General features: G+C 33.5%; 1 protein-coding gene across 1 annotated transcript; it reads right to left on the bottom strand.

Annotated features, from left to right (window-relative positions):
• Window positions 1-14,672: 14,672 nt before the first annotated feature.
• LOC145990471 (zinc finger MYM-type protein 1-like) lies at window positions 14,673-15,890 on the bottom strand. Its single transcript, XM_083126164.1, has one exon. It carries the CDS (start codon window positions 15,888-15,890, stop codon window positions 14,673-14,675), a length of 1,218 nt encoding a protein of 405 aa, XP_082982290.1.
• Window positions 15,891-16,235: the final 345 nt, after the last annotated feature.

Genomic DNA, 16,235 nt, shown 5'->3' with positions numbered 1-16,235 from the left:
GCTAAAGAAAAACACGTCCGTCCGCTGCAGAACATTTGTCCTCATCTTGACATTTGACGGGGTTTTGCTCCCTAAAACAGTTTTTAGCTGAAAGAGAAAACACGTATTTCCTCCTTTGGGCAACTCTATACACCTGCCACGTTTCATGGAAATCGGAGGGGGACACAGGGGTCAGATCCTCACTTCAATTTGTTCTCATCTTGACATTTGACGGGGTTTTGTCCCCTAAAACAGTTTTTTTAGCTGAAACAAAAAAAAAAACACGTATTTCTTCCATTGGGGCCCCACTATACACCTGCCAAGTTTCATGGAAATCGGAAGGGGACACTTAGATAACCTCCCTTGTTAGTCTTACACTTTGTAATTATATAACACTGCATATATTATAATGTTTTATTTTAATTTGTAAAACTGCAACTGTAGAACAATCGTATAATTTTTGTATAACATTTCTATCTTGTTATATGTGTTAAAGGTTTCATCCTGGAATGGAATGTCTCACATTTATGTGTGTTTCCATTTCCAATACATTCGAATGTATACATATTCGTTTCAATGGCATTTACAAAATCACCTCTGACATTTTATGTTAAACAAGTAAGATTATTTTTGTGCACGAGAGTAGATGGTATCCCAGCCAGTGGCTGTCGCTATTTAATATTCGCAATTAATTTGTATGTACTTATAACTAATTTGCACGTACTTAGAACTAATTCGCATGTACTTAGAATTCATTTGCATATCATTAGAATACTTTATATTTATGTATTTGCATGTTTATAACTTTTTATGAATATATATTTATTTATTTTATGAAAAATATGTATATAAAAGGTAATTAGAGGTACTAAACGCTATGCATATGTTTTTATATTCATTACTGCAAAGTATGTAATGTATGAATTGATAATAATTAATGTTTATAGTATTGAAAATAAGTTTTCTATGGTTTATGAACCGCTATGAACGGTAGTAATGGCTGTAGGCACAGGTTCAATTACGATTGGGGACGGTCCCGGTACTCGAACACGCGGTATGCAACGGTAATAAATATAGTGTACTATGTAATAATGTTATATGGCATGTAATATATAGAGCGGAGACGAACTATGTATAACGTGTGAGCTGAGTCTGATGCCAGACAGACAAGAGTGAACTCCGCGCAGGTAGAGAAGAAAGGAATTTGGGGGAAGTGCGGTCAAGGTCAAATGACGTCACAACGTCAGAACAAAGAAGGAACCTGATTCACCAATCAGAGATCGCGTCGGTAGGTTTTCAGAACCGGTTTTTTTTTCCAAGGTTAACCAGTACGCAAGAACAGGGGAAAGCTATGCAATATTGTAGGGCAGGGGAGGGATTCAACCAGACAACAAAGGATGTCTGGAATGCGCAGCAATGGTCAAATTCTGAAGCTATGCGTTGCTTGTAGAACCGGTTTCCGCCGCCAATTAATATTCCGCTCAGGGTTGCCCCAAGGCACAGAACGCTTTAGCGAGGGTTTTAGGGTAGAAAGCTTGCATGTTTTTTTTTTTTAGTGTGTAGACGAGCCTTTGTTCTCAATTTTGTATTTCTTCTTTTTGTGTCTTCTTTATGTTTCTCTCTTTCTTCTTTGTTTGTTATTGTACAAACATTTAGTAGGTAGAATGTATTTAGTATGTATATATATCAATCGGGGTTAGGTGGTAGAACAGCCGCAGGCTGAACCTCGCCCTTTAATAAAGGAAAATTGAAATTGAAATTGAAACAGGTTTCTGTCAAAGTAGCCCAATGTTACCGAGAACACAAGAAAAAAGGATTTTTGGATACCCAATTAGATTGGAGCGAGAATTTTATTTTGAACAAGGAGAACGAAGCGTAAGGGTTTATTATATGTACTAGGAAGAAGGGAGAGCAATCAGGGACTGGACCTACAGTTTTCACTATTTGCTTTCATCACGGGGTATCGAACCTAGGACCCTTTGATTATTGACTTAGGTAGTAAATGTATGTTACTGTGTGCTATTTAACATAATATCGAGTTTATTTTTTTTTTACCAAACTTTGACTTTATGTCAAACATTTTCCCAGCTTATTTTTATTTTTACCAAAATAACACAATTCAATCTGTTCAGGAAACACTTTTAGTTATATTTTCGACACACAAAGTGTGTGTTCTCAACTTCTATCTGTTTATTTTACAATTTTACGTTAATTTTTTACCAAAATAACACTATTTATACTATTCAGGCAACATTTTTTTATTAATTTTGGATTCACAAAGACATTTTTTTCAACTTTTAACTTATTTTTTACAATTTTATGTTAATTTTTACCAAAATAACACTATTTATACTATTCAGGCAACATATTTTATTAATTTTGGATTCACAAAGACATTTTTTTAAACTTTTAACTTATTATTTTACAACTTTATGTTAATTTTTTACCAAAATAACACTATTTATACTATTCAGGCAACATTTTTTCATTAATTTTGGATTCACAAAGACATTTTTTAAAACTTTTATCTGTTTATTTCACAAATTTATACCTATTTTTACCAAAATAACACTATTTATACTGTTAAGGAAAGACTTTTAGTTATATTTTCGACACACAAAGTGTGTGTTCTCAATTTTTATTTGTTTATTTCACAAGTCTAGGCTTATTATTACCAAAATAACACAATTCAATCTGTTCAGGAAAGACTTGTAGTTACATTTTCGACACACTAAGTATGTGTTCTCAACTTCTATTTGTTTATTTCACAAGTTTAGGCTTATTATTACCCAAATAACACAATTTCATCTATTCAGGATATTTTGTATTTACAAAGAGATTTTTTCAACTTTTAATTTATTATTCACAAGTTTAGCCTAATATTTACTCAAATAACACGACTCAACAACACACAGAGAGAGAGAGAGAGATTTTTTCCAAGTTTACAGGATTATTCTCCACGTTTACTCAAATAACACAATTTAGATGTGTTTTGAATTAAATTTTGTACACATGAAGTGTGTTTTGTCAAGTTTTACCCTTTTATTTTACAAGTTTAGGCTTAATATTACTCAAATAACACAATTTAATCCAGTCAGGAAGGATTTGTTATTATTATATTTTGGATGCACAAAGAGATGTTTTCAACTTTTTTACTGACTTTTTGCAGGGTATGTATTAATTTTTATTTATTTTGTTTTGTATCATATATACATTTACAAATTTTTAACTTAGAGTTTAGTATTTATTTAAATATTTTCAAAAACACTAAAGAAAAAGTACTTTTAGCTAAAATGTAAGCCACAGAATATATTATTATTATTGTTATTATTATTATTATTATTATTATTATTATTAGGGTTTACTGATTTCCACTATGCTATTTTTGGTTCTGTATTTCTATATGTATTTCTTTAGGTCAGGTTACGCCTGCTACGTAGGAAAGTTTGTTTATTTTAGAGTTTGCTGAGTATTTTGTTACTTTTATACTAGGTAAAGTTTTCTAAATATATCAGGTAGGGCTCCATCCATATACTTTTGTTTTTGCTGTTTGGAGATGATGCGATCAGCATCACTCTCCATCTGCTTTTTATTTTATGTACCCAATATTATTTTGAGGCTTAGTGAAATCTAGAGCCTATTTATGCAGGAGAGAGGGCTTGAAATTTTTGATCTCAGATAACCCACAACTATTTGTCAGAGTATTTTAAAGGATATTTTATATTTATTATGTGCCACTAGAATATCAATGCTTGCTTAATATTTATGTCTGTAACGCTGTTATTGTCTTTATAGCTAAGGCTTACTGGATAAAGTACACGAAATGTTTATCATTTCGACTATTTACCTTTATACGAGGCCAAATTTTTAGTGTAACGAAAATTATTGTGTGTCTATAAAGACTGAAATTCCTTTACCGATGGGTCCATAACTGGACGCTTACCAACATTGTTTCTTTTTTTTAAAAAAAAAATATATAACCATTTATCAATATATTGACAATTCACAGGACAAGACGAAGTTCACAGACGACTGACTATATGGACCATAGGTCCACTTGCTAAACTTTTTTCTATGCTAGAAGAATAATTTAGCCTTATAGCCTTTTTCAAAGTATTTTTGAAGTATTACTGGTTTTTTGGGTGCATCAACACTTGGGTTATTTCCATTTGGTTTATTATACGAGGCTACAATCACTATCTGAACACTGAAATTCTCTGATTGAAACTAAAAGCTTAGGGTGTAACTAGGGACTTAGTATGTATAGCGACAATTTATAGGACAACATGAACCTTACAAAGGATTATAGGTGACGTAGGACCACACGCCAGAGCTTTGTTAATCTGCAAGAAGCACTTACAGCTAATATTACGAGGAAATGAGCTTGATTTTTACTGTTTCACGAGAATGCTATCTTTTATACACCCAATATTTGCTTTTTCAAGTAACTACTTGTACCAGAAGCACTTACAGGCCAACTCTAACTAGACTTCGACTTATTCTATATCAGGTGCTAAATTTATAAAGAACTATGATTGTGTATATTTCTGAGGAAATACGCAAAAGCAGATTACCCGATTAAAGTATCTGAAAAACAGATTTTGCTATGCAACTATATTTTCATTGATTGGATTATTTAACAGATCAAACAGGAAGACTGCAAAATTTATTAAATGTAGTTCTATAGTATAGGTGGTTTCAGAGATATAAAAAGAACAAATATACGATTTTGCTGTTTTTGCTTCTGAGGCTAATCGCGACGCTAAGGGTAAATGGCGAGGAAATGTAACGGAGGAGAAACAGTCCCAAAAGTTATGGGCTGCATGTAAGTTAATACCACAGAGATATTACAGTAGGTGTAGTTTCTACCACCAGAATTTTTCTATCATAATAATACTGGTTATGCTGTACTGTTAGCTAAAGATGCTGATATTTGAGAAACTCAAAAGCTTATTTGCAAAATTTTAAGATAAATAATAATCTGTTAGACTGTAAACATATTTTCTATCCATTCTGCACATGATCCGATGACAAAATTTAAAAATTGTAATCGCCCAGACAGGGACTCGAACCCTGGACAGATAGGTTAAAAGCCTAACGCTATACCAACTAAGCTATCTGGGCACAAGGTATTGTTTTCTTGAAAAGTTAGTTATGTTAAGAAATATATTGAAACATTTGAGAACACTCTTGGTCTGGTTCGACCAAAGATCTAAGAAAAAAAAGCAAACAACCTAAGTCAAATTCAAGCAGCAAGAGGAATACACAGAAACCAACATGGCATCCAGAAAGAGAAATCAATAGTCACACCCATAGCACAGTTTAAAAAACTACATAGCTGAAACCTTAGAGAAACATAGAACTGCAAACACAATATATCTAGATTCTTCCAAGGCATAGGATAGAGTAAAAACATGGCTTGCTTATGGACAAACTCAACAATATAGGAATAAAATAGACAAGCAATCCTTTTTTCAGTAGAAAATTCCAATTACTCAAGTAAGCTGCATCATACGTAGTACATAAGAAGAGCAAATTAACATCATCAGCAGTAAACCATCATGCAACTTCTACCTGCTGAAACAACTAAGTGAGTATAATGTATCAGAAAAATGCCTACATTTCAGCCTAATTTACCTCTACATTAATAATACTACCAGAATACTAAGGCTTCAAAAGTGAACACTAAGAATAATGTTCAGACTAAAGTATAGAGCATCTTGCAAAGGATTATTACTCCCTACATCTACAAGTCAATAACAATTATTCTAAATACTACGAACTTGGACAAAATATAGTCAAATACACAACACAAGAAGGAAAATAATTACAAGTAAAACAGCAGACACTCAATATCTCAAAACAATCCGGTAAAAATATTCTACAACAAACTGCCTCATAACATAAAACTGCTAAGTCCCCAAAACATATGCAAATACAATCAATAAAAACTACTTGAAAAGGGAAAACTGACTACAGTCTCACAGACTTGATGTAAAATAACAGCAAAACGTAGAAGCATGCACAGTCATTAGTGCTAAATTTGCATACAGTTCACATGCAAACTATCATGAAAATGTTCAAAACAGTCTCCCAGCTCAGTTCTCATCTATACTTGGACAACAAAATCCTGCAACAAATTCTCAGAAATCCTACCTTTCCTACCCTTGCTTAAATAGCTAAAGTGCAATCTTCATACTAAAATATTGAAAAAAGGCATATCTATTTACATAAACGTGTGTACACATGTGTTTGTCTGCGTGTACTCTTAGATAAATTGATAAAAAAGCAATATAGTTATAAATCAAAGACTATAACTAATAATATTAATTTCAAAATAAGCTGATAGAAAAAGATATAATAACTACAGTATAAGCTTTTAATTTTTTGTTAATTACAAAAAATGAAAGTTAAATACAGTAAATAAACCTGGTCCCTTACATTGAAAAAGGAACATAAATTGAGAGTATTTGAAAATAAAATCCTTAGGAAAATATTTGGGCCTAAAACAGATGAGGAGACAGATGAGTGGAGAAGGTAACATAAATTAGAAGTACATAATTTGTATTCATGTCCAGATATTATTAGAATGATTAAATCAAGAAGACTTAGGTGTGTAGATCATGTGGTACGAATGGGAGATGAAAGAAGAGTATACAGGATTCTTGTTGGGAAACCTGATGGTAAAAGATCAATAGGAAGACCAAAACAAAGATGGAGGGATAATGTAGAGATGGACCTAAAGGAAATTGGTAGGGAAGGAAAGGAGTATATAGATCTTGCTCAGGACAGGGACAGATGAAAGGCATGTGTTGCTGCAGCCATGAACATTCGGGTTTAAGAAGGCTAGAGAGTTAGTTAGTTATACATTAAATAAGCATAATATTTGGATTGTAAGTAGAGAATATAACAAATGTACAATGCATTTTGCGAAAACTGTCAACTTTGCATTATAAGCAGAAAATTAAACTAGTTTGCCCTAGAAATACATTTTAAGAATAGCCCAAAATAGCATGCGTAATAGAAAATTAAGAAAACTTTCTGATGCATAAAAGCACTGACTACTGCTGAATGAATCAATTACTGTAAAATATTATTCTCTGATTCAAGTAATTTAACTGTAAACATTATCTTTTGTGTGTAAAATATAATTGTTAGTTGAACTGATAAGTACAAATATTAACTTTATACGCCTTCATACACTCTAAATAACATAACATTGATATATAAATTAGTAACAATTTGTTAAAATTAAGTTAAACTGTAGAATTGTTTTCTTAAATAAATATAAAAATACTAAACAAATAATTCCTTCTTTTCCTATTTAAAGGATGCCAAACAGTGTAAACCAGTTGTTAGTGGCTAAATAACATAAAGTTTGAAGGCAGTAACAATATTTTTAAAATACTGCTTTTTACCTAACTTTGTGAATTAAATACTAGTACATTTTGTCAAATTATAATTAAAATATACCTATTTCTTTGGTATTTGTACTAAAGTGAAGAAAATGTTACTACAACTTGGCTAGTACAGTAAATCTGAGAGTTTTAGCTGGATATAATTGTAAATTGTTAATCTCGCCAAACAAAATCTTTACCTCAATTTTGGAAGGTAGCTGAACTTTAACGTTTCGAATTATAGTGAAGGCCTCTATAGTGGAAAAATACACCCAGTCTGTAAAAATTTGGAAATGTTGTCTCCTTCTCTGTCGAACCAGACCAAGAGTGTTCTCAAATGTTTCAATATATTTCTTAACATAACTAACTTTTCAAGAAAACAATACCTTGTGCCCAGATAGCTTAGTTGGTATAGCGTTAGGCTTTTAACCTATCTGTCCAGGGTTCGAGTCCCTGTCTGGGCGATTACAATTTTTAAATTTTGTCATCGGATCATGTGCAGAATGGATAGAAAATATGTTTACAGTCTAACAGATTATTATTTATCTTAAAATTTTGCAAATAAGCTTTTGAGTTTCTCAAATATCAGCATCTTTAGCTAACAGTACAGCATAACCAGTATTATTATGATAGAAAAATTCTGGTGGTAGAAACTACACCTACTGTAATATCTCTGTGGTATTAACTTACATGCAGCCCATAACTTTTGGGACTGTTTCTCCTCCGTTACATTTCCTCGCCATTTACCCTTAGCGTCGCGATTAGCCTCAGAAGCAAAAACAGCAAAATCGTATATTTGTTCTTTTTATATCTCTGAAACCACCTATACTATAGAACTACATTTAATAAATTTTGCAGTCTTCCTGTTTGATCTGTTAAATAATCCAATCAATGAAAATATAGTTGCATAGCAAAATCTGTTTTTCAGATACTTTAATCGGGTAATCTGCTTTTGCGTATTTCCTCAGAAATATACACAATCATAGTTCTTTATAAATTTAGCACCTGATATAGAATAAGTCGAAGTCTAGTTAGAGTTGGCCTGTAAGTGCTTCTGGTACAAGTAGTTACTTGAAAAAGCAAATATTGGGTGTATAAAAGATAGCATTCTCGTGAAACAGTAAAAATCAAGCTCATTTCCTCGTAATATTAGCTGTAAGTGCTTCTTGCAGATTAACAAAGCTCTGGCGTGTGGTCCTACGTCACCTATAATCCTTTGTAAGGTTCATGTTGTCCTATAAATTGTCGCTATACATACTAAGTCCCTAGTTACACCCTAAGCTTTTAGTTTCAATCAGAGAATTTCAGTGTTCAGATAGTGATTGTAGCCTCGTATAATAAACCAAATGGAAATAACCCAAGTGTTGATGCACCCAAAAAACCAGTAATACTTCAAAAATACTTTGAAAAAGGCTATAAGGCTAAATTATTCTTCTAGCATAGAAAAAAGTTTAGCAAGTGGACCTATGGTCCATATAGTCAGTCGTCTGTGAACTTCGTCTTGTCCTGTGAATTGTCAATATATTGATAAATGGTTATATATTTTTTTTTAAAAAAAAAAATAACAATGTTGGTAAGCGTCCAGTTATGGACCCATCGGTAAAGGAATTTCAGTCTTTATAGACACACAATAATTTTCGTTACACTAAAAATTTGGCCTCGTATAAAGGTAAATAGTCGAAATGATAAACATTTCGTGTACTTTATCCAGTAAGCCTTAGCTATAAAGACAATAACAGCGTTACAGACATAAATATTAAGCAAGCATTGATATTCTAGTGGCACATAATAAATATAAAATATCCTTTAAAATACTCTGACAAATAGTTGTGGGTTATCTGAGATCAAAAATTTCAAGCCCTCTCTCCTGCATAAATAGGCTCTAGATTTCACTAAGCCTCAAAATAATATTGGGTACATAAAATAAAAAGCAGATGGAGAGTGATGCTGATCGCATCATCTCCAAACAGCAAAAACAAAAGTATATGGATGGAGCCCTACCTGATATATTTAGAAAACTTTACCTAGTATAAAAGTAACAAAATACTCAGCAAACTCTAAAATAAACAAACTTTCCTACGTAGCAGGCGTAACCTGACCTAAAGAAATACATATAGAAATACAGAACCAAAAATAGCATAGTGGAAATCAGTAAACCCTAATAATAATAATAATAATAATAATAATAATAATAATAATAATATATTCTGTGGCTTACATTTTAGCTAAAAGTACTTTTTCTTTAGTGTTTCTGAAAATATTTAAATAAATACTAAACTCTAAGTTAAAAATTTGTAAATGTATATATGATACAAAACAAAATAAATAAAAATTAATACATACCCTGCAAAAAGTCAGTAAAAAAGTTGAAAACATCTCTTTGTGCATCCAAAATATAATAATAACAAATCCTTCCTGACTGGATTAAATTGTGTTATTTGAGTAATATTAAGCCTAAACTTGTAAAATAAAAGGGTAAAACTTGACAAAACACACTTCATGTGTACAAAATTTAATTCAAAACACATCTAAATTGTGTTATTTGAGTAAACGTGGAGAATAATCCTGTAAACTTGGAAAAAATCTCTCTCTCTCTCTATCTCTCTCTCTGTGTTTGTGTGTGTGTGTGTGTGTGTGTCCAAAATGTAATAAAAAACACGTTCAAATCGTGTTATTTGAGTAAATATTAGGCTAAACTTGTGAATAATAAATTAAAAGTTGAAAAAATCTCTTTGTAAATACAAAATATCCTGAATAGATGAAATTGTGTTATTTGGGTAATAATAAGCCTAAACTTGTGAAATAAACAAATAGAAGTTGAGAACACATACTTAGTGTGTCGAAAATGTAACTACAAGTCTTTCCTGAACAGATTGAATTGTGTTATTTTGGTAATAATAAGCCTAGACTTGTGAAATAAACAAATAAAAATTGAGAACACACACTTTGTGTGTCGAAAATATAACTAAAAGTCTTTCCTTAACAGTATAAATAGTGTTATTTTGGTAAAAATAGGTATAAATTTGTGAAATAAACAGATAAAAGTTGTAAAAAATGTCTTTGTGAATCCAAAATTAATGAAAAATATTGCCTGAATAGAATAAATAGTGTTATTTTGGTAAAAAATTAACATAAAGTTGTAAAACAATAAGTTAAAAGTTGAAAAAAATGTCTTTGTGAATCCTAATTTAATAAAAAAATGTTGCCTGAATAGTATAAATAGTGTTATTTTGGTAAAAAATTAACATAAAATTGTAAAATAATAAGTTAAAAGTTGAAAAAAATGTCTTTGTGAATCCAAAATTAATAAAAAAATGTTGCCTGAATAGTATAAATAATGTTATTTTGGTAAAAAATTAACATAAAATTGTAAAATAAACAGATAGAAGTTGAGAACACACACTTTGTGTGTCGAAAATATAACTAAAAGTGTTTCCTGAACAGATTGAATTGTGTTATTTTGGTAAAAATAAAAATAAGCTGGGAAAATGTTTGACATAAAGTCAAAGTTTGGTAAAAAAAAATAAACTCGATATTATGTTAAATAGCACACAGTAACATACATTTACTACCTAAGTCAATAATCAAAGGGTCCTAGGTTCGATATCCCGTGATGAAAGCAAATAGTGAAAACTGTAGGTCCAGTCCCTGATAGCTCTCCCTTCTTCCTAGTACATATAATAAACCCTTACGCTTCGTTCTCCTTGTTCAAAATAAAATTCTCGCTCCAATCTAATTGGGTATCCAAAAATCCTTTTTTCTTGTGTTCTCGGTAACATTGGGCTACTTTGACAGAAACCTGTTCTAACATGCAAGCTTTCTACCCTAAAACCCTCGCTAAAGCGTCCTGTGCCTTGGGGCAACCCTGAGCGGAATATTAATTGGCGGCGGAAACCGGTTCTACAAGCAACGCATAGCTTCAGAATTTGACCATTGCTGCGCATTCCAGACATCCTTTGTTGTCTGGTTGAATCCCTCACCTGCCCTACAGTATTGCATAGCTTTCCCCTGTTCTTGCGTACTGGTTAACCTTGGGAAAAAAACCGGTTCTGAAAACCTACCGACGCGATCTCTGATTGGTGAATCAGGTTCCTTCTTTGTTCTGACGTTGTGACGTCATTTGACCTTGACCGCACTTCCCCCAAATTCCTTTCTTCTCTACCTGCGCGGAGTTCACTCTTGTCTGTCTGGCATCAGACTCAGCTCACACGTTATACATAGTTCGTCTCCGCTCAATATATTACATGCCATATAACATTATTACATAGTACACTATATTTATTACCGTTGCATATCGCGTGTTCGAGTACCGGGACCGTCCCCAATCGTAATTTAACCTGTGCCTACAGCCATTACTACCGTTCATAGCGGTTCATAAACCATAGAAAACTTATTTTCAATACTATAAACATTAATTATTATCAATTCATACATTACATACTTTGCAGTAATGAATATAAAAACATATGCATAGCGTTTAGTACCTCTAATTACCTTTTATATACATATTTTTCATAAAATAAATAAATATATATTCATAAAAAGTTATAAACATGCAAATACATAAATGTAAAGTATTCTAATGATATGCAAATGAATTCTAAGTACATGCGAATTAGTTCTAAGTACGTGCAAATTAGTTATAAGTACATACAAATTAATTGCGAATATTAAATAGCGACAGCCACTGGCTGGGATACCATCTACTCACGAGTGTGTTAGCCGATGCGTAGCAAAGTATTTTAGGAACAACACTTGAAAAAAAATATTGTAGGACTAACTAATGAAAAATTTCTTTGTAATCGAAAATGATAATACCTTTTAAGGTGTGGTAATATTATAATGGGAATGAGATACGAATCGCTCGGATCCGGATCCGGTTCCAGATCCGAAACTTTCGGACCCGGATCTGGATCCGTAACTTTTGGATCCGGATTTTTCGGATCCGCATCCGTTTGGCCATCTCTAGTCAGGACGAAGCAGCTGAAATAGGCTGGAATAAAATACTTGAATGCTGCCGCAATGAACTGTTATGAGGGAGCAATAGAACGTAGTTTTTTTTTAAAAAAAAATGTGGTACCATAAATCTTGCGCGGGAACGAGCGAAGAAGAATTTACGAAATTTGAGTTGCATATAGAAGAAATATTTTCTTGAATAGGAAAATATCAAGGAAGGAAAAGTAACAGTGCACAGGGTGTTCAAAAATTAACTGACGAAAATAAAGAGAGCGTTAGCGTCATGGCACTTATATTATTTATGAAGCAGAGTAGAGAAGAGGATAGGCGAAAACAGCTTAAATTTGTAGAAGAGGATAGGCGAAAGCAGCTTAAATTTAGAGAAGAGTATAGGCAAGAGTAGAATAAAATATTTGACATGTTGTATCAGAATGTGGAATAAAGTAAGCGAACCATGCAAGAAATGAGCGTCCGGCTGGAAGATAAATTGGATAAGTTAGAAATTAAAGTATATTAATTGAAAGAGTAATGTAGTTTAATGTAGAAAGATAGGTCAAACGTTCGTTTTGTAACATTTTGACTATCTATTCCGTCCGCAGTCAATCACCGGTCACAGGTTTTCTTATACTGCATTTGACATGTTTAACTCAATTCGGCGAAAAGAAAATAAGAAGCACGCACTTCTTATCACTATCTTGCAGGAGGGCGAGTGACAGAGCAGAAACGTTTTTAATCCTCTTAGTTTCTTACAGAAGGCCTGATTTTCCTGCATTTACTTGGGCCTCTCCGATGGCGCAGTGGTAGCGTGGTCCCGAGTTCGATACCAGATGGAGACACACAGTATTTCGGGTTTAAACTTTAGGTCCAGTCCCGATTTGCCTTACTGTGCATAAAGTAGACTTAAAACACCAAATCAATCAATCCTGCATTTACTTTAAAGGCGAACACGTATTAGCAGCAAAGTAAGTGAATTATCCGAAGTATGATTAGACGTCGAACTCCAGCTAAAAGAAGTAGATATCGACTGTAAGGAAGTGGCCAGAGCCTGGGTGATGCAAGGAGGTCTTTACCATGTAATCCTGCCTCTGCGTTGCCAAAATGTTCAGCATTTTTCAACAGATGGTCGTCACCTTTATTCAGTGCTAAAGAGTAAAATCATGAAGCTTACGCATCGAAAGCAGAGATGTAATATTTATCGTTGTTGAAGCTTTTGTCAACGAAACATTGATGGAAACTGGCGACATGTCGGTACTCGGGTAAAGGCTATGCGGAAGGGAGGGAATAAAGAATTGACTGTCAGTAACAGATCTACATATTTTCAGTGGCGTGCGGTGACATTTAGACTAGGGTACGCAATAGAAATACGTAAGTGAAATCCTTAGTGGATAATTTACCAAACTTTGGAAACAATACTAGTGGCTGTATCAAATGCATTCATATGAAGAAAAAAAATATTTGTGCACACTAAAGCTAATTGAAGTTAGTTGAATTGAAATGGGATCTAATTCAGAATTTTTTAAAGATATAACCTTAAAACGCTACCGGAGAGATTCAGATGTAACACGATAAAACTTTTGTATGATATTTTATATACCTGCTTCGCAAATATATTCTCAAAAAAACGTGCAGTGCAACAATTCAACCTTCATTAGTTTCTTCATGCAGCGCGATGCACATTGAACGGGAACGAAAGGACAGACAAATGTTTAAATAAGTAATATCTTAATTAAGGGTTGAGGAAGAAATACACACATGCATATATAGTACGTATGTATACATACAGGATGTCTCCATACAACACCGACAAACTTTCACAAAGTGTAGACATCAAGATGAATAACATATTTGGTCTCGTTTTAAAACGCGTTATTCGTCCCCATGTCCTCTACATGTTTTGAAAAAATTGTCGGTATCTCACCTTGTATATGAAAAAATGTAATTTTGACTACATATTTGAGCATGCTTTTTGAGAAATAAAATGCTCACCTGTACGTTTCAATTATCCGTGTTTTTTCTGATTGCCTTATGAGGTTCACCGGTTACTTCATTTACTTGAAAACGAAATCCATTCTTCTTTCCTTCTTCAAAAACTCTTCTATCACTTGATCGTAGAAGGACGGTTTAAGTTTTAGTTCATACAACAGCTCCTTTTCGATTGTAAGTAATGAAAGTTGTGATAGCCTCTCCTGCTTCATGGTGTTCCTGCAATATGTTTTCACACGCTTTAGGGTGGAAAATGACCTTTCCACCGAAGCTGTTGTAGAAGGAATGACTAGAACCAGTTCCACAAGTTTCCTGAATTCCTGTATACACACACCTAAACCACTATTTCTAATAATTTCATGGCTTTCGTGAGGGTACTTTTGCTGGAATTGAGGTGAATATAGGTACTTGTAGCTCGTTCTTGAGCCTCGGAAAATCAAAATATTGCCCATATGTTGTCTTCAGTGACAGGAGTGCTTCTTCCGGAAAAGTTCGCAAATATTGTGGAAACTTGTCTGGGTTCAGCAATTCCACAAACTTAAGACGATGGAAGTTACCAAATCTTTCTCTCAGCTGGGTAGAAATGTTGTCTATAATTTCGTTAAAAATTTGCCTGTAGCGTTGTTTTGCATCGCCCCTCGTATCTGTGGAAAGGTGGCGACGTTTTGTAGGTGGTCCTCCAGCTAAAGCCTCTGTACTATTCCAAAAGTTCAGAAATTCCTCCCTCTTCCCTTCGATTGTCTCTTTTGTGCTCTGGACGTGGTTCGAACAGAAGGTAATGTCATAACATTTGCTCTGTAATATATTGTATAACACATCAGTATGGGCGAAAAGATCAGAAAATATTGCTAGTAAAAACAGGAAATCAAAATCATTCAGGTCAAATCCCTTTGCTGCAGATATGGTTTCATTGTCCCATCTTTTGGGATCTGACAGAATGCTCTGAAACAATTCCGAAAGACTTTCAATGTTTTCAAGGACAACGTGAACTAGCCGAGAATGGTAATTCCACCTCGTTGGTGCAACATGTGGCAATCGGCGATGTACAATTGTCTCCAAAAGTTCAGTGCGCTTAGATGATCTATTAAAGAATGCAGCCAATCCATCAAGCATAAGAAAAAATAATCTACATTCCTTAATATTTGCGACACTTTGAGACAAAACTAAGTTCAGCGAATGTGCTAGGCAGTGAACAAATATAGCAGATGGTAGTTGTTCTCTGATTCGCGCTTGGACTCCATTTAAATGGGAAGCCATGACTGCTGCTCCGTCGTAGGTTTGACACACTATTTTGTCCTTCATATTGAATTTGTTAATGTAACCCATTTCAATGGAGGAAATGCTTTGTGCCGTCTTATCAGAACTGCAGTCCGTGAAGCCCAAAAACCTTTCAACTGCTCCTTTACTGGGGCTTATTATTCGCACGATGGCTGATAATTGTGAATGTGTTGACACATCGGACGTCTCATCAATCATAATGGCTGCAAACGAGGAATCGTCAACTTCTTTCATAATGGAATGCCACTTTACTTCAGAGACTGCATGTATCAGATCATTTTGTATTCTGTTGGACATACCTGAAAATATTGTTGCGGTTTCTAAATGAGAGGCTAATAATGAATCATATTGCGAAAGAAGACTCACCAATTCCACATAATTGCCCGCATTACTGGAAGCGTGTCCTTCTGAATGGCCACGGAAAGGAAGTTCTTGCTTGCCCAGAAAGCATACGACATCTATAAATCTTTTCAGAATCTCACGATTACGTTTCACGTTTTCGTTATGACGTAACACGTCGTCTCTTTTCTGTTGATCAAGTTGTAGCTCGATTCTGGTGTTTCCAAAAGTTTTAAAATCTAAACTTGACCTTATATGACACAATGATTTTTCATGCTTTCGAATAGCATGTGATAGATTTGA

Source organism: Lepisma saccharinum, chromosome 7, assembly GCF_977018435.1.
Source record: "Lepisma saccharinum chromosome 7, izLepSacc3.1, whole genome shotgun sequence".
NCBI classification, from domain to species: domain Eukaryota; kingdom Metazoa; phylum Arthropoda; class Insecta; order Zygentoma; family Lepismatidae; genus Lepisma; species Lepisma saccharinum.
Note: the sequence above shows the minus strand (reverse complement) of the source record. Positions and strands in the feature narration are given on the sequence as shown.

Coding starts and splice junctions, on each gene's coding strand:
- LOC145990471 (XM_083126164.1), bottom strand. CDS start 15,890: ATGTCCAACAGAATACAAAATGATCTGATACATGCAGTCTCTGAAGTA.